Source organism: Salvelinus alpinus, chromosome 1, assembly GCF_045679555.1.
Source record: "Salvelinus alpinus chromosome 1, SLU_Salpinus.1, whole genome shotgun sequence".
In the NCBI taxonomy this organism is placed as follows: Eukaryota; Metazoa; Chordata; class Actinopteri; order Salmoniformes; family Salmonidae; genus Salvelinus; species Salvelinus alpinus.
Genome location: NC_092086.1, coordinates 93382637 through 93407208, shown reverse-complemented (window position 1 = coordinate 93407208; position 24572 = coordinate 93382637). Strand labels below are relative to the sequence as shown.

At 40.1% G+C, this 24572-nt stretch overlaps 2 protein-coding genes across 2 annotated transcripts in view; both read right to left on the bottom strand.

The window, feature by feature from the left end:
- The window catches only part of stard8 (StAR related lipid transfer domain containing 8), a 44947-nt gene extending 38001 nt beyond the window's left edge, over positions 1-6946 (bottom strand). Inside the window, exons 1-2 of the mRNA XM_071334557.1 lie at positions 6804-6946; positions 5770-5803 (exon numbers count right to left, since the gene is read on the bottom strand). Of these exons, the coding sequence (XP_071190658.1) occupies positions 5770-5803; positions 6804-6848 (79 nt within the window). The 5' untranslated portion in view covers positions 6849-6946. The remainder of the gene's footprint in view (positions 1-5769; positions 5804-6803) is intronic.
- Positions 6947-14407: 7461 nt separating this feature from the next.
- On the bottom strand, positions 14408-22321 carry LOC139534870 (protein YIPF6-like). Its single transcript, XM_071334370.1, has 7 exons — positions 22186-22321; positions 21534-21662; positions 16660-16738; positions 16292-16334; positions 16048-16173; positions 15699-15856; positions 14408-15430 (listed from the first exon to the last, which is right to left on the bottom strand). The coding sequence occupies exons 1-7, from the start codon at positions 22216-22218 to the stop codon at positions 15291-15293; spliced, it is 708 nt and encodes a 235-aa protein (XP_071190471.1). The 5' UTR covers positions 22219-22321; the 3' UTR covers positions 14408-15290.
- Positions 22322-24572: the final 2251 nt, after the last annotated feature.

Below are 24572 nucleotides of genomic sequence, written 5' to 3'. Positions count from 1 at the left end.
CGAAAAATTGTTCCAAAAAATTGTATATACCCTGCGGTAATATTCCAACACACAAACATTCAATATGTACAAACACTCACATTTCTCACATGGGTCATGAACCTGCTCCTCAAATTTCAATTTTGGAACAGAAGGAGTAACTACAAATCAATCATAAATCAATCATAAAGAACAGACCATACACTGTTTATATCTCTTCCTCTACCAGGATGACATGTGCCCAATACCTCACACCATTGTCATTCCTCAGAGTGGGTAGTCCATGTGATGCTGTGTGCCCACCTAGTGCTTAACTTGGGTAAGAGCTCACCGGAGCTGAGTACTAGCACCTCAAATATTCTACTGCTTGAGCTCCTGCACTTCTTATAGAATATGCTTTGTCTGTGATATTATAGAGGAGAAACACTTTCACAAGAGGGATATAGAATAGAGACAATGATCAACAACATTTCCACATGATTGTAATCACCTGTGCAACTGTCAGAGAAAGAGCATTACCATAAATAAGAGGTTTAAATTATAATGTTCACTGAACAGAGCCCTTGCAATTACAGCTAGGTAGGCCTGCTTTGCAGTACATTTACATTCTGACATCAAGTCCTATGCACGAGACTAGGACAGAATCCACCCATATAGCTTTTTCCCTAAACATTGAAGACCATAGTAGCAATAAGGTCATTGAAGTGTTATTTAAAGGAGACAATTCTAATCTCATCTAGATCTATGCTTTTTTTAAATCTCTAAAATCTTTTATAGTAGAAAAAGCACCACCCTCAGCCCTTCACTATGTTATTAATGGCACTGGGCTGTCCCTAGGGAAACCATGGCCTTTAAACCTGAGCCTGTGATTGGAGAGCAGCTGTTGCTTTATTAAGCCTATCATATATCTTCTATGGAACTGAGTTCAAATAGGCTCAAAGGAAAAGGATGAGAGTAAATGACAAATATAATGAAAAAATGTGAAACAAATGGGACTGCTCATCTTGTTGCATTTCACAGTATGAGAAGCATGTCTTTCTGTTTATTAGCAAATACATACATGATAACACAGCTAGCTCATGAGAGACAGTTGTGTTGTGAATGCTGCATTATGAATGGGTGCCCTGGGTAGCTTCCTATTTGGAGGCTGTCGATCAAAGGTGAGCCTTCTTTAGACAGAGCTAAAGCTATTACAGGATCATCTGGATGCATCCATATTTTAATATAGCCTATAGCTCTGTCTTCAACAGCACTCTGTTGTAGGCGACAATACCATAGCTTAAATTGATGTGCAATCCTTTCCCAGTAACTAAACTAAAATGAATAGGTTGATCAGGATTTGCAGCCATTAATTGAGTGGAAAGTGTAGCTGTGAAGACCGCCTGGTAGTAAAAAATGTCATAATTGATGTTTTGCGGTAGTTGCCTATTTAATAGATTAAGCAATTACAGACTTAGGCATAGCCTACTTTCACAATTTACCTGCAACATGTTGGTGGTCTAAATTCCTTTGCAATAAAGCACTTGTTTTATGCGTGCAGTCTTGAGTTTGAAAAGTTGGGGACTTTGATTTAAAACCATTACAAGTTTCACTATCCATTCTCAGCAGCAACCCTTGTCCGTTATAACTTTCTTTTGACTTCTGAAACTTCATGACCTAGAGCCTTTTCCAGATGTAGTCTGTGAAGTCATTTGTAGTTATGTCCTGTATTCAATTAAGATATACTGAATTCATCTCTCAGACTTTCCTGCTGCAATAAAGCTCACTCTAAAATGGAAATGTGCACCTTCCAAGAAAGGAATGGCACACAATGCATAGATTACTACAGTACTCTCTGGTGTGGTGTGGGATATTAAGTTCATGGCTATAATTGTCCTTCAAATCCTGATGCATAGCGGATTTAAAACAGCAGTGTAGACTTTTACTTTGAAGAAGAACAACAAGTGATGTTCAGTCAGAAGCTAATATAACCCATGTCCAGAATTCAATAAATTGTCCAGTGCATTCGGAAAATATTCAGACCCCTTCCCTTTTTCCACACTTTCTTACGTTACAGTCTTATTCTAAATTTTTTTTTTATTTTTTTTAAATGTCCTCATCAATCTACACACAATACCCCATTGTGACAAAGCTAAAACAGGGTTATAGACATTTTTGCAGATGTATTAAAAATAAAAAACAGACCTAAACATACCTTGTTTACATAAGTATTCAGACCCTTTGCTATGAGACTCGAAATTGAACTCTGGTGCATGCTGTTTCCATTAATCATCCTTGAGATGTTTCTACAACTTGATTGGAGTCGACCTGTGGTAAATTCAATTGATTGGACATGATTTGGAAATACACACACCTGTCTATATAAGGTCCCACAGTTGACAGTGCATGTCAGAGTGAAAACCAAGCCACGAGATCGAAGGAATTGTCCGTAGAGCTCCGAGACATGATTGTGTCAAGGCACAGATCTGGGGTAGGGTACTAAAAAATATGTGCAGCATTGAAGGTCTCCAAGAACACAGTGGCCTCCATGATTCTTACATGGAAGAAGTTTGGAACCACCTAAGTCTTACTAACTCAAAATGAGCAATCGGGGGAGAAGGGCCTTGGTCAGGGAGGTGAGCAAGAACACAATGGTCACTCTGACAGAGCTCCAGAGTTCATCTGAGGAGATGGGAGAACATTCCAGAAGGACAACCATCTCTGTAGCACTACACCAATCAAGCCTTTATGGTAGAGTGGCCAGACGGAAGCCACTCCTCAGTAAAAGGCACATGACAGGCCGCTTGGAGTTTGCCAAAAGGCACCTAAAGGACTGTTAGACCATGAGAAACAAAAATCCTGGTCTGATGAAACCAAGATTGAACTCTTTGGCCTGAATACCAAGCGTCACGTCTGGAGGAAACCTGGCACCATTCTTACGGTGGAGGCAGCATCATGCTGTGGGGATGATTTTCAGCGGCAGGGACGGGGAGACTAGTCAGGATGGAAGCAAAGATGAATGGAGCAAAGAACAGAGAGATCTTTGATGAAAACCTACTCCAGAGCGCTCAGGACCTCAGACTGGGGTGTAGGTTCACCTTCCAAGAGGACAACGACCCTAAACACACAGCCAAGACAACGCAGGAGTGGCTTCGGGACAAGTCTCTGAATGTCCTTGAGTGGCCGAGCCAGAGCCCGGACTTGAACCTAATCGAACATCTCTGGAGAGACCTGAAAATAGCTGTGCATTGACGCTCCCCATCCAACCTGACAGAGCTTGAGAGGATCTACAGAGAAGAATGGGAGAAACTCCGCAAATACAGGTGTGCCAAGCTTGTAGCATCATACCCAACAAGACTCAAGGCTGTAATCACTGCCAACGGTGCTTCAACAAAGTACTGAGTGAAAGGTCTGAATACCTATGTAAATGTGATATTTCAGTTTTACATTTTTTAGAAATTTCCAAATATTTCTAGAAACCCGTTTTGGTTTGTCATTATATGGTATTTTGTGTGGATTGATGAGGGAAAAAAGCTATTTAATCCATTTTAGAATATGAGGAATTTACCACAGGTGGACTCCAATCAAGTTGTAGAAACATCTCAAGGATGATTAATGGAAACAGGATGCACCTGAGATCAATTTCAAATCTCATAGCAAAGGGTCTGAAAATGTAAATAAGGTATTTCTGTTTTTTATTTTTAAAACATTTGCAAACATTTCTAAAAACCTGTTTTTGCTTTGTCATTATGGTGTACTGTGTGTAGATTGCTGGGGATTTTTATTTATTTAATCCGTTTTATAATAAAGCTGTAACGTAACAAAATGTGTAAAAAGTCAAGGGGTCTGAATACTTTTCGGTCAAAAGTACCAGTCAAAAGTTTGGACACACCTACTCATTCAAGGGTTTTTCTTTATTTTTACTATTTTATACATTGTAGAATAATAGTGAAGACATCAAAACTATGAAATAACACATATGGAATCATGTAGTAACCAAAAAAGTGTTAAACAAGTCAAAATGTATGTAATATTTTAGATGCTTCAAAGTAGCCACCCTTTGCCTTGATGACAGCTTTGCACACTCTTGGCATTTTATCAACCAGCTTCATGAGGTAGTCACCTGGAATGCATTTCAATTAACAGGTGTGCCTTGTTAAAAGTTAAATTGTGGAATTTCTTTCCTTCTTAATGCATTTGAGCCAATCAGTTGTGTTGTGACAAGGTAGGGGGGGTACACAGAAGATAGCCCTATTTGGTTAAAGATCAAATCCATATTGTAGCAAGAACAGCTCAAATAATCAAAGAGAAATGACAGTCCATCATTACATTAAGACATGAAGGTCAGTCAATCCGGAAAGTTTCAAGAACTTGAACGTTTTTTCAAGTGCAGTCGCAAAAACCATCAAGCGCTATGATGAAACTGGCTCTCATGAGGACCGCCACAGAAAAGAACGACCTAGAGTTACCTCTGCTGCAGAGGATGAGTTCATTAGAGTAAACTGCACCTCAGATTGCAGCCCAAATAAATGCTTCACAAGTAACAGACACATCTCAAAATCAACTGTTCAGAGAAGACTGTGTGAATCAGGTCTTCATGGTCGAATTGCTGCGAAAAAAACACTACTAAAGGACACCAATAATTAGAAGAGACTTGCTTGGGCCAAGAAACACTAGAAATTGACATTAGACCGGTTGAAATCTGTCCTTTGGTCTGATGAGTCCAAACTTGAGATTTTGGGTTCCAACTACCCTGTCTTTGTGAGATGCAGAGTAGGTGAACGGATGATCTCTGCATGTGTGGTTCCCAACGTGAAGCATGGAAGTCAAGGTTTGATGTTGCTTTGCTGGTGATACCGTCAGTGATTTATTTAGAATACAAGGCACACTTAACCAGCATGGCTACCACAGCATTCTGCAGCGATACGCCATCCCATCTGGTTTGCGCTTAGTGGGACTATCATTTGTTTTTAAACTGGACAATAACTCAACACACCTCCAGGCTGTGTAAGGACTATTTGACCAAGAAGGAGAGTGATTGAGTGCTGCCTCAGATGTCCTGGCCTCCACAATCACCCGACCTCAACCCAATTGAGATGGTTTGGGATGAGTTGGACCGCAGAGTGAAGGAAAAGCAGCCAACAAGTGCTCAGCATATATGGGAACTCCTTCAAGACTGTTATAAAAGCATTCCAGGTGAAGCTGGTTGAGAGAATGCCAAGAGTGTGCAAAGCTGTCATCAAGGCAAAGGGTGGCTACTTTGAAGAATCTCAAATATAAAATATTTTTTTGATAGTTTTGATGTCTTCACTATTATTCTACAATGTAGAAAATAGTAAAAATAAAGAAAAACCCTTGAATGAGTAGGTGAGTCCAAACTTTTGACTGGTACTGTATATAATATTTTTTGTTTGTTTAGCTTACAAATATAATTTAAATGTATGCATTTAGCTGTTTGTAATATAATACTTATGGCAAAAACAAATGTAGACATTTGTAAATGCATTTCTATAGCATCCAAACTATTTTTTACAATGGTGGGAGGAGTGCCAAGATGGAGGTGCGGTGACTTCAAAACAGCGTTCTTTGTCAGTCAAGTAGTTTATATATAAATCATTGGCTACTATTTGCAATTTATTTAATACCAGGCTATGTTTTTCTTTGAGAAGACCAGCTGATGGTTATACACTTCTAGATAGAGTAGACAATTTGATTAACCAACAATCACAAAAGAGATGCACATATTTTGCTCTCAATGCTTTGCTCTAAAAAAAAAAATTCTCTGAATGATAGTCAGTCTTTTATCCTTACCTGCTCTCTTGTAGCCCCATGATGAGGACATCACCTGAAAGAAGGAAAATAGAGCATGTCATTTCCATACTTGGAATGTTTCAGATGGAATGTTTTGCAGCATCAAGTGCAGTAACTCTTTATTTATTTTCTAACGTATGATATGTATTTGAAATGTGTTGTCAATACATTGTTAGAAAACATTATTTAAGTTACAACTTTGTTATATATGGGTCATAGGCACAACATTCTTGAAGTGAAATTAGACAAATTAAGTAAGACTTGAGAAATGTAGTAGACTGTGACATTTATTCAACAAAGAATCAACTATTCTGTGTAGTTCCAGCCTTATATTATGATCTTACCTTTTCAATGATGTCAGAACTTTCTAAAAGGAGCACTATTGGCTGCAAGTGGAAGCTTGTGAAAGGCTACATTTGAATCCCGTTGCTGCGGTAACTCTGGGCTAACACCTCCTTGAGAGCATGCTCACTGAAAACAAGCCAGCCTTCACTCCATTCCTACACCCACTCCCAACTGCCCGGAATGTCCGTTACTTTGGGAGTCACATGCTGAACAGACCACTTCTATGAAACTGTAGCAAGTTATGAGAACTCTCCTATTTAAATGTTTCTTTCTGAACAATAGTATATAATTGCAACTATATACATATGTAGTTTATTAAAAAAATAAGTGAGGTGTTTCTTATTACAAGGAGTTAGAATGACTTCTTAAAAAGCAGAGGAACCCATTAAATACAAAATATATAGTAATAATATATGTCATTTAACAGTCGCTTTTATTCAAAGGGACTTACAGTCTTGCGGGCATGCATTTTTACGTATGGATGGTCCTAGGAATCGAACCCACAATCTTGGCGTTGCAAGCTACCAACTGAGCCATACATGACCAAAACACAGTTGGAGTATGATAAATACTTAAATCTACATTTAAAAACCGATTATCTTTATCACATTCATTCTTATCTTTACCGGTACACATTTCAAACAATGTACCAACATATTTTACACTTTTTAAAAGTTTATTGTTCTTACTTTTGCTCTTCCAAACAATGAGCACAAACAGCTGAAAAAGGCCATGTTCAGGTGTCCTATGAAAGGTCCCAGGTCCTGTATCCGAACTCACAGGGGGGCCAAAGGTGCTGGGTCCTGCATGGCTGTTCAGTGTCCACCACAGCCCAGCGCTGGAGTTGGAGCTGGAGCTGGAGCTGGGAGGCAGGATGTTGAGAAGCAGGCTGAGGGAAGTGGGCAGGGCTTGGGACAGTAAATCACAGCAGTAGCACAAGCCTGATCCAAAGGATGCTTTATGCATACCAATGGCTGAAGCACTGGACTATGGAAATGGAAAAAAAAAGACACTCAAATAACAGCATACAGTATAATGTAGCTCTGAAACCAATAGATGGCTGGATTCACTGTGGCTTAGGCGGGGCTCGGCATGCAGTATCTGTCTCTCTCTCTGTTGTTCAGGAGCGGAAGCACAGTGTATCAGAACTACTGAAGGGATTTCATGACAGTTCTAAGCAATTTAAGACCATAATCCTCCCAGCCCCCAGTAATGGAAAATACAAAATTTACGAATCTCAATGACGAGTGAACACATAAACAACTGTTGACTGATATAGAATGCACTGAAGTCTCAATGTGCGAAGGCCACGGAATGTCCTCTGGAACCATGCTATACCCACACACCGTGTGATGCGTTACAACAGAACAATGGACAATATTGTTATATTTCTATGCCCCATCTCACATACAATACTGTGTGTTCAACTAACCAGGATAGCACACATATTTTGATTAATATTGTCATTCAGGCCTGTCATGATGAGAGCAAGCATGCCGATCAACATTGTGTCTTTGGCTTCCAAGTATCTGAATATTTTGTATTTTTATGGATTTCCAATATATTAAGTCAACAAAACTCAAAGACTGCATAATCTGGTGTTTTTATCCCCAACAATAGCATAAACGTGGTTACAATGTCATAGAGTCCTCAAAGAACCCTTGAATTGTATAGCACTATGTGACAACTGCTGAAGTAAGTGCTTTAAAAAATACATTTGATTGAATTTGAAATGACTAATGATTTGTGATCTTCAATCAGATGTCTTTCACTCTTGACTACATGCAGAATATAGAACACACATGTATTGTTTGTGGCACTATCGTAAATGCATAGAGAAGCAAGCACCTTGCAGAATGACAAACATAATGCAGAATTAATGGCGAGCTGACAACAATGACAATAATGGATTTTTTTCTATATTGTGGGGATGGCAACAATATAATCATTGTCATCTATGCGAAAACACTTGACCTGGTGGGGATTGCATGCCAGTCATAATTAGAAATTTTCAGGTCCTCTTGGAATTCATCACAGTGCCTTTTGGCAATGCATTTTTCTACACTACATGCATTCATTACATGTCTTTGTTTTCATTACAAACAATGTGTATGTGTGTTGCTTGCTATAAGAGACAGGCCTAATACAAAAGCACATTGGTAATTGAACAGACCTGTACCAGTAAATGCACATGTCCACTCAGAAAAAGAACAGTGTTGCTTGAGGGACATTTCTAGAACACTGTTTGTTGAAGATGTTATAACATCTGGTCAGATGAGACTAAAATTGAGCTTTTCGGCCATCAAGGAAAACGCTATGTCTGGCGCAAACCCAAAACCTCTCATCACCCTGAGAACACCATCCCAGTGAAGCAGAGTGGTGGCAGCATCATGCTGTGGGGATGTTTTTCATCGGCAGGGACTGGGAAACTGGTCAGAATTGAAGGATGGCACTAAATACAGGGAAATTCTTGAGGGAAACCTGTTTCAGTCATCCAGAGATTTGAGACTGGGACGGAGGTTCACCTTCCAGCAGGACAATGACCCTAACCATACTGCTAAAGCAACACTTGAGTGGATTAAGGGGAAACATGTATATGTCTTGGAATGGCCTAGTCAAAGCCCAGACCTCAATCCAATTGAGAATCTGTGGTATGACTTAAAGATTGTTGTACACCAGCGGTACCCATCCAACTTGAAGGAGCTGGAGCAGTTTTGCCTTGAAGTATAAGCAAAAATACCAGTGGCTAGATGTGCCAACCTTATAGAGACATACCCCCTAGAGACTTGCAGCTGAAATTGCTGCAAAAGGTGGCTCTACAAAGTATAGACTTTGGGGGGGTGAATAGTTATGCACGCTTAAGTTTTCAGTTTTTTTGTACTTAATTGTTGTTTGTTTCACAAGAAAAAATATTTAGCATCTTCAAAGTGGTAGGTATGTGGTATAAATCAAATTATACAAACCCCCAAAAACTATATTTTAATTGCAGGTTGTAAGGCAACAAAATAGGAAAAATGCCAAAGAGTGTGAATACTTTCGTAAGCCACTGTAAGTCTCGAAGACCTTTCCATACCTGGATTGCGCAATATTTGCCCATTATTCTTTTCAAAATTCTTCAAGCTCTGTCAGATTGGTTGGTGATCATTGCTAGACAACCATTTTCAGCTCTTACCCTAGATTTACATTTTTGTTGTTGAATCTGTGTTTGATATTCACTGCTTGACTGGTACAAACATTATTGGGCACAGACAACAGCACAAAGGGCCAGAAGGTAGAGACAACAATATATCACGCAAAGCAGCCACAACTGTCAGTAACACTGTTCATGATTGAGTCGTTGAATGAAGAGATTGAGATAAAACTGTCCAGTTTGAGTGTTTGTTGCAGCTCGTTCCAGTCACTAGCTGCAGCGAACTGAAAATACGAGCGACCCAGGGATGTGTGTGCTTTGGGGACCTTTAACAGAATGTGACTGGCAGAACGGGTGTTGTATGTGGAGGATGAGGGCTGCAGTAAATATCTCAGATAGGGGGGAGTGAGGCCTAAGAGGGTTTTATAAATAAGCATCAACCAGTGGGTCTTGTGATGGGTATACAGAGATGACCAGTTTACAGAGGAGTATAGAGTGCAGTGATGTGTCCTATAAGGAGCATTGGTGGCAAATCTGATGGCCAAATGGTAAAGAATATCTAGCCGCTCGAGAGCACCCTTACCAGACAATCTATAAATTACGTTTCCGTAATCTAGCATGGGTAGGATGGTCATCTGAATCAGGGTTAGTTTGGCAACTGGGATGAAAGAGGAGCGATTACAATAGAGGAAACCAAGTCTAGATTTAACTTTAACCTGCAGCTTTGATATGTGCTGAGAGAAGGACGGACAGTGTACCATCTAGCCATACTCCCAAGTACTAGTATGAGGTGACTACCTTAAGCTCTAAACCCTCAGAGGTAATAATCACACCTGTGGGGAGAGGGGCATTCTTTTTACCAAACCACATGACCTTTGTTTTGGAGGTGTTCAGAACAAGGTTAATGGCTGAGAAAGATTATTGGACACTAATAGTAGAGTGTTTAACACAAAATCCGGGGAGAGGCCAGACTGTACTGCCTGAGCTATGTTGTTGATGTAAATTGAGAAGAGCGTGGGGCCTAGGATCGAGCCTTGGGGTACTCCCTTGGTGACAGGCAGTGGCTGAGACAGCAGATGTTCTGCCTTTACACACTGCACTCTTTGAGAGAGGTAGTTAGCAAACCAGGCCAAAGACCCCTGAGACATAATACTCCTTAGCCGGCGCACAAGAATGGAATGGTCTACCGTATCAAAAGCTTTGGCCAAGTCAATAAAAATAGCAGCACAACATTGCTTAGAATCAAGGGCAATGGTGACATCATTGAGGACCTTTAAGGTTGCAGTGACACATCCATAACCTGAGCAGAAACCAGATTGCATACCAAAGAGAATACTATTGACATGAAGAAAGCCAGTCAGTTGATTATTGACAAATTCTTCCAACACTTTTGATGAACAGGGCACTATATAAATAGGCCTATAACAGTTAGGATCAGCTTGATCTCCCCTTTTAAATAAAGGACACACCATGGCTGCCTTCCAAGCAATGGGATCCTCCCCAGAGAAGAGCCAGGTTAAAAATGATAGGGGCAGCAACCTTAATGAAGGAAGGGTCTATACCAGGCCTGGGCAAAGGCCGGCCCAGGGGCCGTATGAGGCCCGTGACCTGATTCAATACGGCCCGCGGAATCATTCTCATATCACATAAAGAATTTGCAATAGTAAAGTTTTGAAAAACATATTTGTTATTCAAATGAAAAGCCCAATGAATACTCGCCTTTGTGTAATGATTCAACTCCCACCGCTTGTGGAACATTTATTTTGAAGGCACGTATAAATAACAACTGCACGAGGACAGAGTGACTGACAGGCTGACACACGTCACAGTTACAAATAGTAGCTAGCTAGAAATCGTGCAAAAATGAGTTTAAGATTTCAAAGAAAAGGAAAGTAGACAATGAATGTAGGGTGTTCCAGCAAGAGTGGACATCGAAATATTTATTTATTGAGGTATCAGGGAAAGCTGTGTGCTTAGTGTGCAAAGAGAGCATCGCTGTCTTAAAGACTACAACTTCTCCTGACTATTCAAATCAAATCACATTTATTTATATAGCCCTTCGTACATCAGCTGATATCTCAAAGTGCTGTACAGAAACCCAGCCTAAAACCCCAAACAGCAAGCAATGCAGGTGTAGAAGCACGGTGGCTAGGAAAAACTCCCTAGAAAGGCCAAAACCTAGGAAGAAACCTAGAGAGGAACCAGGCTATGAGGGGTGGCCAGTCCTCTTCTGGCTGTGCCGGGTGGAGGTTATAACAGAACATGGCCAAGATGAATTCCAGATGAAGCATAGGAAAATGTCTTCTGAGGAGAGGGCAAGTGCATCGAAAGAGTTGCTTTTTCAGTTGCAAAAGCAGCAAGGACTTCAGCAACTGCATTCAGCAAACGACAGAATTGAGAGAGCTAGCTATGTACTGTCCCACAAAATTGCTAAACATAGCAAGCCATTCGCTGAGGGCGAATTCATTAAAGAATGTTTAATTGACTCTGCAGCAATAATTTGTCCCGACAAGAAAGAGCTGTTTGAAAATGTTTCCCTGTCAAGACGAACAGTGACACGGCGTGTTGAGGACATCGCAGAGAATATGGAACAACAGTTGAAAGGTAAAGGATTTCATCTATTTCTCCTTGGCCCAGGATGAGAGCAGTGATGCACATGACACGGCGCAGTTGTTGATATTCTTACGAGGCATAACCCCAGACTTTTAAATTACAGAGGAGCTTGCTTCAGTGCTGTCAATGAAGAACACAAACACAGGGAAAGGTTTATTGGAGGAGGTTAATACGTTTTGAAAAGTTATCCAGTCTGACCACTCGCACCGGGTGCCCAAACCTGACAGGAAAGAACGTTGGCCTTTTGAAAAGGATACAAGATCAAGTAGCTGAACTCAACCCAGATCAGAAAATGATTTTCCTGCATTGCATTATTCATCAGGTGTTCGTTCTGTAAATGTGTTCTGAAAATGAGCCATGTTGTGGATACAGTCACTAAAGTGGTAAACTTCATAAGAGCAAAATCTTTAAACCACAGGCAGTTTGTCTCCCTGTTGGAAGAGATAGTCGGGTCATGCAGATCTCCCCTACCACACAAACATGAGATGGCTGAGTTTTGGGAAGGTGCTTAAAAGGGTGTTGACCTGAAGTTGGAGATTGATGAGTTTTTGCAAATGAAAGGAAAATATGTGGATTTCCCTCAACTGCAAGATAAATGGTTGGCTGATTTTTCCTTCACCGTGGGCATCCTGGCCCTCATGAATGAACTGAATTCCAAACTGCAAGGGAAGGGCCTTTTTGCACATCAGATATACAGCCTTGTCAACGCCTTCAAGGGAAATGTACTACTCCTGTCCCGCCAAGTAGAAGCCAACAATCTCACCCACCTTCCGACACCACTAGTATGTTCCCTATCAGATGACCAGCGGGAGAAGTATACATTGCTGCTGCGAGAATTGAACGGTGAGTTTTCTCATCGTTTTGAGGATTTCAAAGTGTTGGAAAATGGCATGGTGTTGGTTTCCTCTCATTTCATCTTCAATGTGGATAACGCCACCACTGACCTGCAACTTCAGCTTATCGATCTTCAGTCTGACGAAGTGATTGGAGAACTATTCAAAACAATGTCACTTATGAGGTTCTATACATCTCTCGATGAACAAAACTTTCCAAAGATTAGTAGTCATGCTCAGAAGATGTTTGTAGTGTTTGGGTCAACCTATGTATGTGAACAGACATTTTCAGTGATGAAATATAACAAGTCAAGGCACAGATCTTATTTTACTGTCTCTCACCTCTCAGCAATCATGCGCATAGCGACATTAGAAACTGACTTCACTGCTCTATTCAATACCCATCAGAGACTTCACTCCTCACACTGATTGAGTAGTTTAAATGTAATGTTGAGCTCTCTCTCTTTCTTGTGTTTTTGTGCATAGCCATTAACAAGAGTTCTGTCTGTGGTGCTGAATGCACAGCGTACTTTTGCCTCTGTGTAGTTCACTGCATGTTTAATAATGAAAATACCTACCAAGAGGGGAACATGGATGTGGTTTATTTCTGTGCATGTTAAAAAAGTTAAATAAGTTGCATATCTGGATGTGATTTACAGTAGATAGATCTGTCAACACAGTCATACACATGATGTATAATCCTGTAATATAATTCTGGCTCGCGATGGCAAAAAATATATTCTAATATGGACCTCCATGAAAAATAATTGCCCAGGCCTGGTCTAAACCATCTGATCCAGATGGTTTTTGGGAGTCAAGTTTAAGGAGCTCCTTTAGCACCTCGGACTCAGTGACTGCCTGCAGGGAAAAACTCTGTAGCGGGGCAGGGGGAAAAGAGGGAGGAGCATCGGGGCTTGTCGCATTAGAAGGGGTGTGTGATGAGGAAATGTTAGACAGGCAAGGTGCATGGCTGAGTCAAATAGGAATCCTGACTTAATGAAGTGATTAGAGCTCAGCCATGTGCTTCTTGTCAGTAACAACCATATCATCAACATTAAGGGACATGGGCAGCTGTGGGGAGGGACTACTCACCGTAATTCAGCACCATGTAGCCTAAGTAGCTTCACAAAAACGATTAATTTGAAAGGAAATGGATGCATTTACTTCCCGTTAGTTATTATAGGTTTACAGTGTTATATGAAAGTACAAACATCATGGAAACAGACACATTTGCATTGCTTGGAGTTTTGAAAGTGCTATGATTTTCAGAAGAAAAAATCTCTAGAGGGGCTTTATTTTAACAGAATACAAACTTAAGAGGTTTCAGGGCAGGTATTTGGGGAGGTTATACTCCCAATAAATAATTTCTCTTCACACACAGGCCTTGAGTCAACAGTCAGGAGCTACACATATGCTGGCAAACTTACCCATAACAATCAGAGGCTTCTGACAGGCTATCAAACTAATCAAAATATACTTTTCAGTTTAACTGCTGCTGGTGTAGTCCAGAGTTCTTGCATAAAATTTGAGCTATATCGCTAGTGACAGAAGAAATTTGTATACCAAGTGTACCAAGTATACCAACCTTATTCCACCATCATTCCCCCTTTAGCTTCTGATTCCATCAATGTCTTTTAGACAGGAATCCCTGATTTTGTACCGTATTACAAAATTGAAATAAAAACACAATTATAGAAACAAATAGAAATGAGTCAGGTTTTGGAGGGTGCCATTGTTATTTTTTTTATTTATTTTTTTACAGCATTTCTGTTTTAATAGAATGACATTCAAATATTGAAAGAGAACTGGAAATGTATAGATATATTTTAACATAACTTTGTGAAAGTAAAAATGTGAAAATGTAAACTACAGCCACCTACATACTTTTTAGGTTGCTCATATCAAAATCAAGCAACACTGCCACTTACTATCCGTGGATAATCAAATCCTACCTTCTGAATAAGATAATACTACTTGAAAATGTTTTACTTATTCCCAAATAAAACAGAAACCTGTTTCCAAGCAATGTTTGAGTGATAGGACATATGCAGTAGGATGTAGTGAGGCAGTGTACTGTATACATACTGGCATCACATATTCAGAAGTAAATGGCAATAGACCATGACACATACAATATAGATCGCATGGTCCCCATTATTCCTGCTAGTCTACATGTTATTATGAATTATTAACATTACAGTGGGGAATGTGCTTAGTGTAGGAACCTTAGTTGGTATTGTAAGATCATTTTCAAGGCAGGAAAAAATTTAGATAAGTAATCTCTTCATGTGAGACACAGAGAGCTTGTTTAATCAAGCAGATAGGCTTTTCTGACATCCTTATAGGGACTCACTTTGACTCTTTTGTCCATTGTACTCCACTGTATTTCTTAGCTATGCTTAGCAATAATAGAGCCACAAAAAAGAGAAAAAGGCAAAGCATTGTGCACTATGGTTAATATCTCACCATTTTCCTTGTTGCTCCAAAGAAACATACAATGTTTTCCATCAAAAGTACTCCCAACACTCCACTCAGCTTTCACAAATGGCATGGTGTTGATTTGTATCCTTCTATTCCAAAAGGATTGGGATAAGTTCAGTTTAGAGATAAGTCCACCGTTGCGCAGATGGTGAGAATGTGAAAATCATCCATCCAATGACGAAGTAAAAAAGGAAGACAGGATACACCACCAAAGCTTTGCGATTGGGAGGTTGGCAATCTGCTAAAAAAGCTGTAGAGGCTGGGGGGAAATCATATACATACATACACTCATGAGTTATCAGTGACTTGTTTTATGATAAGATTAGACAGTAATAATATATTCAAATGTAGTACTAATGTTATGAGGAACATTAGAAGGTGAATCTTTATACAACAGCTCCACCTACTGGAAGTCAGTATGACTGCAAACAGTCAATGTGTTTGTAGAGGTGTGTTTGCACCAATAAATATAGCCAACTAAATTTAAACAAATATAATTGTCTCCTTATGAAAAGGACCTTCCTTACCAAACGTGGACCAACTGAATGATGCTGTGACCACAATTAGTCGGACGATAAAGCTGAACCCCCAAGACCCACCTAGCAGCACTAGCCTACAGACAACCATTGCCACGGTCAGAGGCATGATGCAGTAGCCTAGCACACACAGGCTCTGGAAAAAAGATCTAGAGAGGGAGGGAAAACAGGCATTTTTAAACAAGGTTTCAATTAATAAATTAAATTAAGGAACTAATCATATTACAGTATTTGCATGTTAAAATGCTCTCATGTCAAATTTTTTTATACTGGAATAATTTCACTATAATGATTGGAAGCCAGCTATAAAGTTGGGCAGTTGGAAATGACAGACACGTACATGGTGCCTCCTAACAGCTTCGAGTTCAGTGTGATGATGACAGATCCAAACCAGATGATCACAAACACCTCTGCAAACTGGGGCCCTCCGTCATCCTTACTGTCAACTGAACCCCCCTGCAGCATCCTAAAAAAACAGGAAGGAAACATTATCAATCCATAGCTCATCCTTCTGTAGTCATCCTTCATTCTCAAAGAGTGTTAGCAGTTATATTCTGCTACTACATTGAAACGTGAATACTCACAGAGCCAGTGTCACGCAGAGCAATAACGGTCCCCACAAGTCCCCTGGAAAAGAAGACGAAGTAAACACAATATTCCTACTAAAACATCAAACACATTTAGCATTGTCACATTTCCCTAGGTAGTATTGGAGAGAGCTAAAATAATATTAAAACACCTGGCACATTTTGTTTGACACATTTTCCTAGGTACTACTACAAATGTCATTTAATATAATGTTTTTCATATCATTATACTGTTATCCTTGTACACATTGGTTAAATATATTACCAAGTTAGATACAGCTATGTCACATCATATAACACCACTTGTTCATTGTGTTGGAATAGTTTAAAAGATGAATTCATCTTTCAAAATACACAGTACTCACAGTCTCTCAGTAGCGCTGAACTCTTCTTGGGATACATCACATGAACAAACTTCTTCCCCACTGCTTTCAGATCTCGCAACTGTAAATGAGGCATGAGGGAGATTTTAGAAGAGATTTTAAAATGCCATGTATCAGGGAAGGGCCAAATTAAAGGTGTCATTAAATGCATACATTTTTATATCACTATCAAATAATTTCCGGGTAAAAAGTACCTTGCTGTAATAGATTTCAAATAGGCAAAAATAGCTTTTTAGCAAAAAACTATTTCTCAAGCAAGAATAAGAGTGGTCTGAGTGGGAGGGGAAAACTGAAAACTAGCCGTTATTGGCAGAGAGGTTTGGAACTCTCTTTGTTATTGGTCTATTATACACCAGATGGGTCTAATCCTGAATGCTGATTGGTTAAAAGTGCATTCCAGCTGGTGTCTATTCCACAAGTTACCACCAGCTAAATCTGATGTTAAAATGCTGATTTACTCTGTTCCATCTGACAGCACAATCCACTGTCTCATCAGCCCAGCCAGGCACTTAATAAACTTGATCTCCACTATAAAAAACATCTAGACATTATCTCAGGTTTTGTAAACTAACATCTTGTTTTCAACAGCGGAGATTTGTATAAATCTTGCAGACTGTCTCTCTGACATTTCAACATTGTTTCAATATTCAAATTCCATCTCCTGCTGTCCCATAGTAATGAACGTGTCGGGAGTAGAAATCATGCATCAGCTGGCATCATTTTATGGATATATACAAAGAAATGTCAATTGAAAAAAGGTAAAAAGAAACGAAGTGCAGCTAGTTTGCAGTCTTTCCAGCTTCAGTTTGAAGTGATTGTGTTAGCGGTCTTGTTAGCTAGCTCCACTAAACAACAGTGTCCTGATGAGAGAGCACAATTTCTATGTCAGGCGAAATCACACCTCATTAGCTCATTGTTATGGATGTATCCAAATAAATGTTACTAGAAAACAGCTTAAACAAATGCAAATGCAGCTGTTATTCTTCATGCACTTTTTGAAGTGACTGTTTGCTAGCCGTAGTTGGCTAGCTAGCAAGCATGGGATAAGAATGTTGCCAGCCAGTATGACAATGGAACATTTAGAAAGAATGACTGGGTCACATCCATAGATACAGAACAAAAACAATGAACAACTGGGTCGCGTCTCTGGCAACCGAACTGATAGAACGAATGTCCAGCCGGCTTGGGTAGCAACCCTAGATTTGTGTCGGGACAATATCTTGTGGAAGGATGAAATAGTATGAATAGTTTTGAAAAGAAAATATGTCAATCATTATTTGAATACGTTGGTAACCCGTTGTATAAAAGTGATAATGCCCTCTTAGCTGGTGTTTGGAGGAAATATTATCACGGTTTGCCAAACACCATATTGTCGGGCATTATCACTTAATTATAAAACAGGTTGTTCAAATCCTGGATGCTGATTGGTTGATAGCAGGGAGTTATTCGCAATAATTCCCGCAAGATGCCTAAATTAAAATTCAAGTAACAATGGGCATCCACTGTCCCGCAGCCCAACCAGGCATTCATAAACTTAATCTCCCCTGAAAAAAAAAAGAGTCAAGACATTATTTCCGCATGCTTCTTGCCTAGCATTTGGTTTGGTACAGCGGAGGTTAATGTAAGCCTCGCTGTGTGCCCATCTGACCTGTGCAACATGTTGCAGTTTATTTTTGCCGTCTCCACCGTGCCATGTATGACTGTGACGAGACTGGCAGCTTCTCTGAGACAAGATAATTAATTTATCGGGATCATTATAATGGATATATCCAAAGAAAATGCACATAGCTTGCTGTTATTTCAGTTGCTTGATGCGATTGTGTGTAGTTGGCTAGCTAGCTAGCAAAGGAGGAGTAACATAATTTGCCTAGCTAGCCTTCATAAGTAACGTTAATGTTATATTATATTATTGACTTGACAATCTGCTGGTTTTTGCTTATCTATACATTATTTAACAAATCATTATTTGATGAAGTTCTTGTTGCCCATTTATACAATATTTATTAAAACATTATTTATTGAAGTTCTTGTCTCTCATCATCATTGAACCTATGCTAGCTAGCTACATGCCAATGATTTGTTTAGCATAGCATCATGGTGTCATGTTCTGACCATAGTTCTTTTGTGTTTTCTTTGTTTTAGTGTTGGTCAGGACGTGAGCTGGGTGGGCATTCTATGTTGTGTGTCTAGTTTGTCCGTTTCTATGTATGGTCTGATATGGTTCTCAATCAGAGGCAGGTGTTAGTCATTGTCTCTGATTGGGAACCATATTTAGGTAGCTTGTTTTGTGTTGGGGTTTGTGGGTGGTTGTCTTCTGTCTTTGTGTTCTCTGCACCAGATAGGACTGTTTCGGTTTTGCCACGTTTGTTATTTTGTATTGTGTTCGTGTTCAGTTGATTATTATTAAAACATGGACACCTACTACGCTGCGTCTTGGTCCGATCCCTGCTACACCTCCTCTTCAGACGAAGAGGAGGAAGGCTGCCGTTACACATGGGATGAATAGAATGAACGACTGGGTCAAAACTAGAGGTCGACCGATTAATCGGAATTGCCGATTAATTAGGGCCGATTTCAAGTTTTCATAACAATCGGATATCGCTAATTTTAGACGCCGATTTTACAAAAAAATTAATTAAAAAATATTATTTTTTACACCTTTATTTAACTAGGCAAGTCAGTTAAGAACACATTCTTATTTTCAATGACGGCCTAGGAACGGTGGGTTAACTGCCTTGTTCAGGGGCAGAACGACAGATTTTTACCTTGTCAGCTCAATCTTGCAACCTTACGGTTAACTAGTCCAACGCTCTAACCACCTGCCTAACGAGGAGTCCGCCTGTTACGCAAATGCAGTAAGAAGCCAAGGTAAGTTGCTTGCTAGCATTAAACTTATCTTATAAAAAACAATCAATCATAATCACTAGTTATAACTACACATGGTTGATGATATTACTAGTTTATCTAGCGTGTCCTGCGTTGCATATAATCGATGCAGTGCGCATTTGCGAAAAAGGACTGTCGTTGCTCCAACGTGTACCTAACCATAAACATCAATGCCTTTCTAAATTATCCATACACAGAAGTATATATTTTTTAAACCTGCATATTTAGCTAAAAGAAATCCAGGTTAGCAGGTAATATTAACCAGGTGAAATTGTGTCACTTCTCTTGCGTTCATTGCACGCAGAGTCAGAGTATATGCAACAGTTTGGGCCGCCTGGCTCATTGCGAACTAATTTGCCAGAATTTTACGTAATTATGACATAACATTGAAGGTTGTGCAATGTAACAGGAATATAGACTTATGGATGCCTCCCGTTAGATAAAATACAGAACGGTTCCGTATTTCACTGAAAGAATAAACGTTTTGTTTTCGAGATGATAGTTTCCGGATTCGACCATATTAATGACCTAAGGCTCGTATTTCTGTGTGTTATTATGTTATAATTAAGTCTATGATTTGATAGAGCAGTCTGACTGAGCGATGGTAGGCAGCAGCAGGCTCTTAAGCATTCATTCAAACAGCACTTTCGTGCGTTTTGCCAGCAGCTCTTTAGCTGTTTATGACTTCAAGCCTATCAACTCCCGAGATTAGGCTGGTGTAATCGATGTGAAATGGATAGCTAGTTAGCGGGGTGCACGCTAATAGCGTTTCAAACGTCACTCGCTCTGAGACTTGGAGTAGTTGTTCCCCTTGCTCTGCATGTGTAACGCTGCTTCGAGGGTGGCTGTTGTCAATGTGTTCCTGGTTTGAGCCCAGGTAGCGGCGAGGAGAGGTATGGAAGCTATACTGTTACACTGGCAATACTAAAGCGCCTATAAGCACATTCAATAGTCAAAGGTATATGAAATACAAATCGTATAGAAAGAAATAGTCCTATAATTCCTATAACAACTACAACCTAAAACTTCTTACTTGGGAATATTGAAGACTCATGTTAAAAGGAACCACCAGCTTTCATATGGTCTCATGTTCTGAGCAAGGAACTTAAACGTTAGCTTTCTTACATGGCACATATTGCACTTTTACTTTCTTCTCCAACACTTTGTTTTTGCATTATTTAAACCAAATTAAACATGTTTCATTATTTATTTGAAGCTAAATTGATTTTATTGATGTATTATATTAAGTTAAAATAAGTGTTAATTCAGTATTGTTGTAATTGTCATTATTACAAATAAAAAAGTTTTAAAAATTGTCTGATTAATCGGTATTGGCTTTTTTGGTCCTCCAATAATCGGTATCGGCATTGAAAAATCATAATCGGTCGACCTCTAGTCAAAACATCCCAAAATAATTCATGACCAGCCTGTTTGGTTAGCAACTTCACAACTAACAACTGGCCTTTGCCCCCGACTATATCGTCTGGTGGAAGGATAAAATCAAACTAATCAAATTTTATTTTATTTCACCTTTGTTTAACCAGGTAGGCTAGTTGAGAACAAGTTCTCATTTACAACTACGACCTGGCCAAGATAAAGCATAACAGTGCGACACAAACAACAACACATGGAATAAACAAAAGTCAATAATACAATAGAAAAAGTCTATATACAATGTGTGCAAATGAGGTAGGATAAGGGAGGTAAGGCAATAAATAGGCGATAGTGGCGAAATAATTACAAGCCGACACTCCCATCCATGCAAACCTGCTGATTAAAAGGTCCTGTGTAGATTGTATTTTCAATCAGCAACTATCAGGCAATAACACTGATATAAATCTTTCACACTTTTACAGTGTTAGTTTCATCAGCTGTTGTACAATTTGATATAAAACACAGGGGGAAATCACATTTTTGACTGCACTAGGCCTTTAAAGATTCAAGTATGTACACAAAGAGGGAAATCTTACTATGGTGTCTTTGACAGGTTCATCCAGTGTAGAGTATTCTTTGTCCTGACTCGGTGTTCCAACAGGGACATTGATCTCCCCCTCAACAGGAATGTCCCCTGAAATGGACACATCTGACAGACCTGCAAACTGGAAATAAGAAACATAGATACAAATAAATTATACATTTGGCTCTCAATAATGACAACCGATTATTCTATTTCAGCTTAGCTATAAATTTAGTTTCTTCATGATAATTCAATGCGGTCTTATTACAATATTTGGTTTGGGTGCTGCTGTTGGCACATGCATGGTGGAGAGCTAGCTTGGCTAAACAGACAGATAATACAGTAACGTTAGATAGCTACTGTTCTCCCTCTTACTTCGTTCTGCAACGAGCCATTGTTTACATGGCTCGTTAAAAAACTAATCAATTCTCTCTCTAGGTTTTGGAAGCCATTGAGAACTTTTGCATGTATGGTGACTTTACTGAACATACAACAATGTTACTGCAAGCGTTTTCCTTGTGTAGTGCTAGCTAACTTCAACACCAATGTTGACATTCCCTCATCTGTATTTAATATTAACACCACGCCTATAAAAACATTAATGTATACTATGTAAATGTTGTATATATGAACACGAATAGTTACATTATGTGCTTTCTTCTTACCATAAGTTTACTTGTCTCCTCCACTTCCGCCATTTTCTCTGTCCACACGGATATGAAACGTCATCCAAATGTTTTGACCAGGATGTCAAGTGGCTAATGCTGCGTTCCAACCAAGTGGTAAGGTGGTATTTACCGGTTGTGAAATCGTAAATCCCAGTGGGGAAGTTTCCACATGCTAACGTTTTAGCATTTGTGGCACAAATCCCATTCAAGTCATGGGACCGATATTAGCATTTTTCGCATATCATGTCCAAATCATCCGAAAGTATCTCAAATTGATTGTGAAGCTCAATAAAGTAATTTAAAAATCATGTAAACACTATTATTGCACACGGATGGCCCCGGAGCAGGAGCCAGACGTTTTACATTTTACCAACCGATTCTGTTTTGTGTTCGTTTATCTGCGTTGTTTGTAACTTATTTTTTTACAATTTTTTTACATACCGAAAATAACTTCCAGACATCAGGACTGTGACTACTCACTACGGACCAGCAGAATCCTTTTTCTTCTTTCACGACTCTAATGAGCCCGAGGTGGAGGATATACGGCTCCCTCGGGAACAAGCCCCGACCCCAGTGATCTGCTTCAAGAGGAGGCGGAGAAAGAGAGGCCGGAGAGCGGGCTGCCTTCTGAGAAGTCGGAGGCAATCGAAATAAACCCCCACTTCCCTCAAATCTGCTAGCAAACATGCAATAAAATGGACGAGTTACTGGGAAGATTAAACTACCAACGGGACATTCAAAACTGTAACATCTTATCCTTCACGGAGTCGTGGCTGAACGACGACAATATCAACATACAGCTGGCTGGTTATACGATGTACCGGCAGGATAGAACAGAGGCATCTGGTAAGATAAGGGGCGGCGGTCTATGTATTTTCGTAAACAACAGCTGGTACACGATATCTAAGGAAGTCTCGAGCTATTGCTCGCCTGAGGTAGAGTTTCTCATGATAAGCTGCAGACCACACTACCTACAGAGAGAGTTTTCATCTTTATTCTTTTTAGCTGTTTACATACCACCACAGTCAGAGGCTGGCACTAAGATACATCCGGCGCCGAAAAGAGATGGCCGCCTCGCTTCGCGTTCCTTGGAAAATATGCAGTATTTTGTTTTTTTATATGTTATTTCTTACATCGGTACCCCAGGTAATCTTAGGTTTCATTACATACAGTCGGGAGGAACTACTGAATATACGATTAACGTCAACTCATCATGGTTCCTACCAGGAATATGACTTTCCCGAAACGGATCCAGTGTTTTGCCTTCCACCCAATACAATGGATCTGATCCCAGCCGGCGACCCTGTGCGACGCCGTAAAAGGGGCAAACGAGGCGGTCTCGTGGTCAGGCTTCGGAGACGGGCACATCGCGCTCCACTCCCTAGCATACTACTCGCCAATGTCCAGTCTCTTGACAATAAGGTTGATGAAATCCGAGCACGGGTAGCATTCCAGAGAGACATCAGGGATTGCAACGTGCTCTGCTTCACGGAAACATGGCTAACTCAAGAGACGCTAACGGAGTCGGTGCAGCCAGCTGGTTTCTTCATGCATCGCGCCGACAGAAACAAACATCTTTCTGGTAAGAAGAGGGGCGGGGGGGTATGCCTTATGATTAACGAGACGTGGTGTGATCATCATAACAACACACAGGAACTCAAGTCATTCTGTTCACCTGATCTAGAACTCCTCACAATCAAATGTCGACCGCATTATCTACCAAGGGAATTCTCTTCAATCATAATCACAGCCGTATATATTCCCCCCCAAGCAGACACATCGATGGCCCTGAACGAACTTTATCTGACTCTTTGTAAACTGGAAACCACACACCCTGAGGCTGCATTCATTGTAGCTGGGGATTTTAACAAGGCTAATCTAAACACAAAACTAAACACAACACAAAAAATTCTATCAGCATATCGATTGTGCTACCAGGGCTGGAAAAACCCTAGATCATTGTTATACTAATTTCCGCGACACATATAAGGCCCTCCCCCGCCCCCCTTTCGGAAAAGCTGACCACGACTCCATTTTGTTGATTCCAGCCTACAAACAGAAACTAAAACAACAAGCTCCCGCGCTCAGGTCTGTTCAACGCTGGTCCGACCAATCTGAATCCACGCTTCAAGACTGCTTCGATCACGCGGATTGGAATATGTTCCGCATTGCGTCCAACAACAATATTGACGAATATGCTGATTCGGTGAGCGAGTTCATTAGGAAGTGCATTGACGATGTCGTACCCACAGCAACGATTAAAACATTCCCAAACCAGAAACCGTGGATTGACGGCAGCATTCGCGTGAAACTGAAAGCGCGAACCACTGCTTTTAACCAGGGCAAGGTGACCGGAAGCATGACCGAATACAAACAGTGTAGCT

Coding starts and splice junctions, on each gene's coding strand:
- LOC139534870 (XM_071334370.1), bottom strand. CDS start 22,218: ATGGCGGAAGTGGAGGAGACAAGTAAACTTATG. Junction 21,663..22,185: donor AGGAGACAAGTAAACTTATG/GTAAGAAGAAAG, acceptor TCTTATTTCCAG/TTTGCAGGTCTGTCAGATGT. Junction 16,174..16,291: donor CTCTGCGTGACACTGGCTCT/GTGAGTATTCAC, acceptor CTGTTTTTTTAG/GATGCTGCAGGGGGGTTCAG.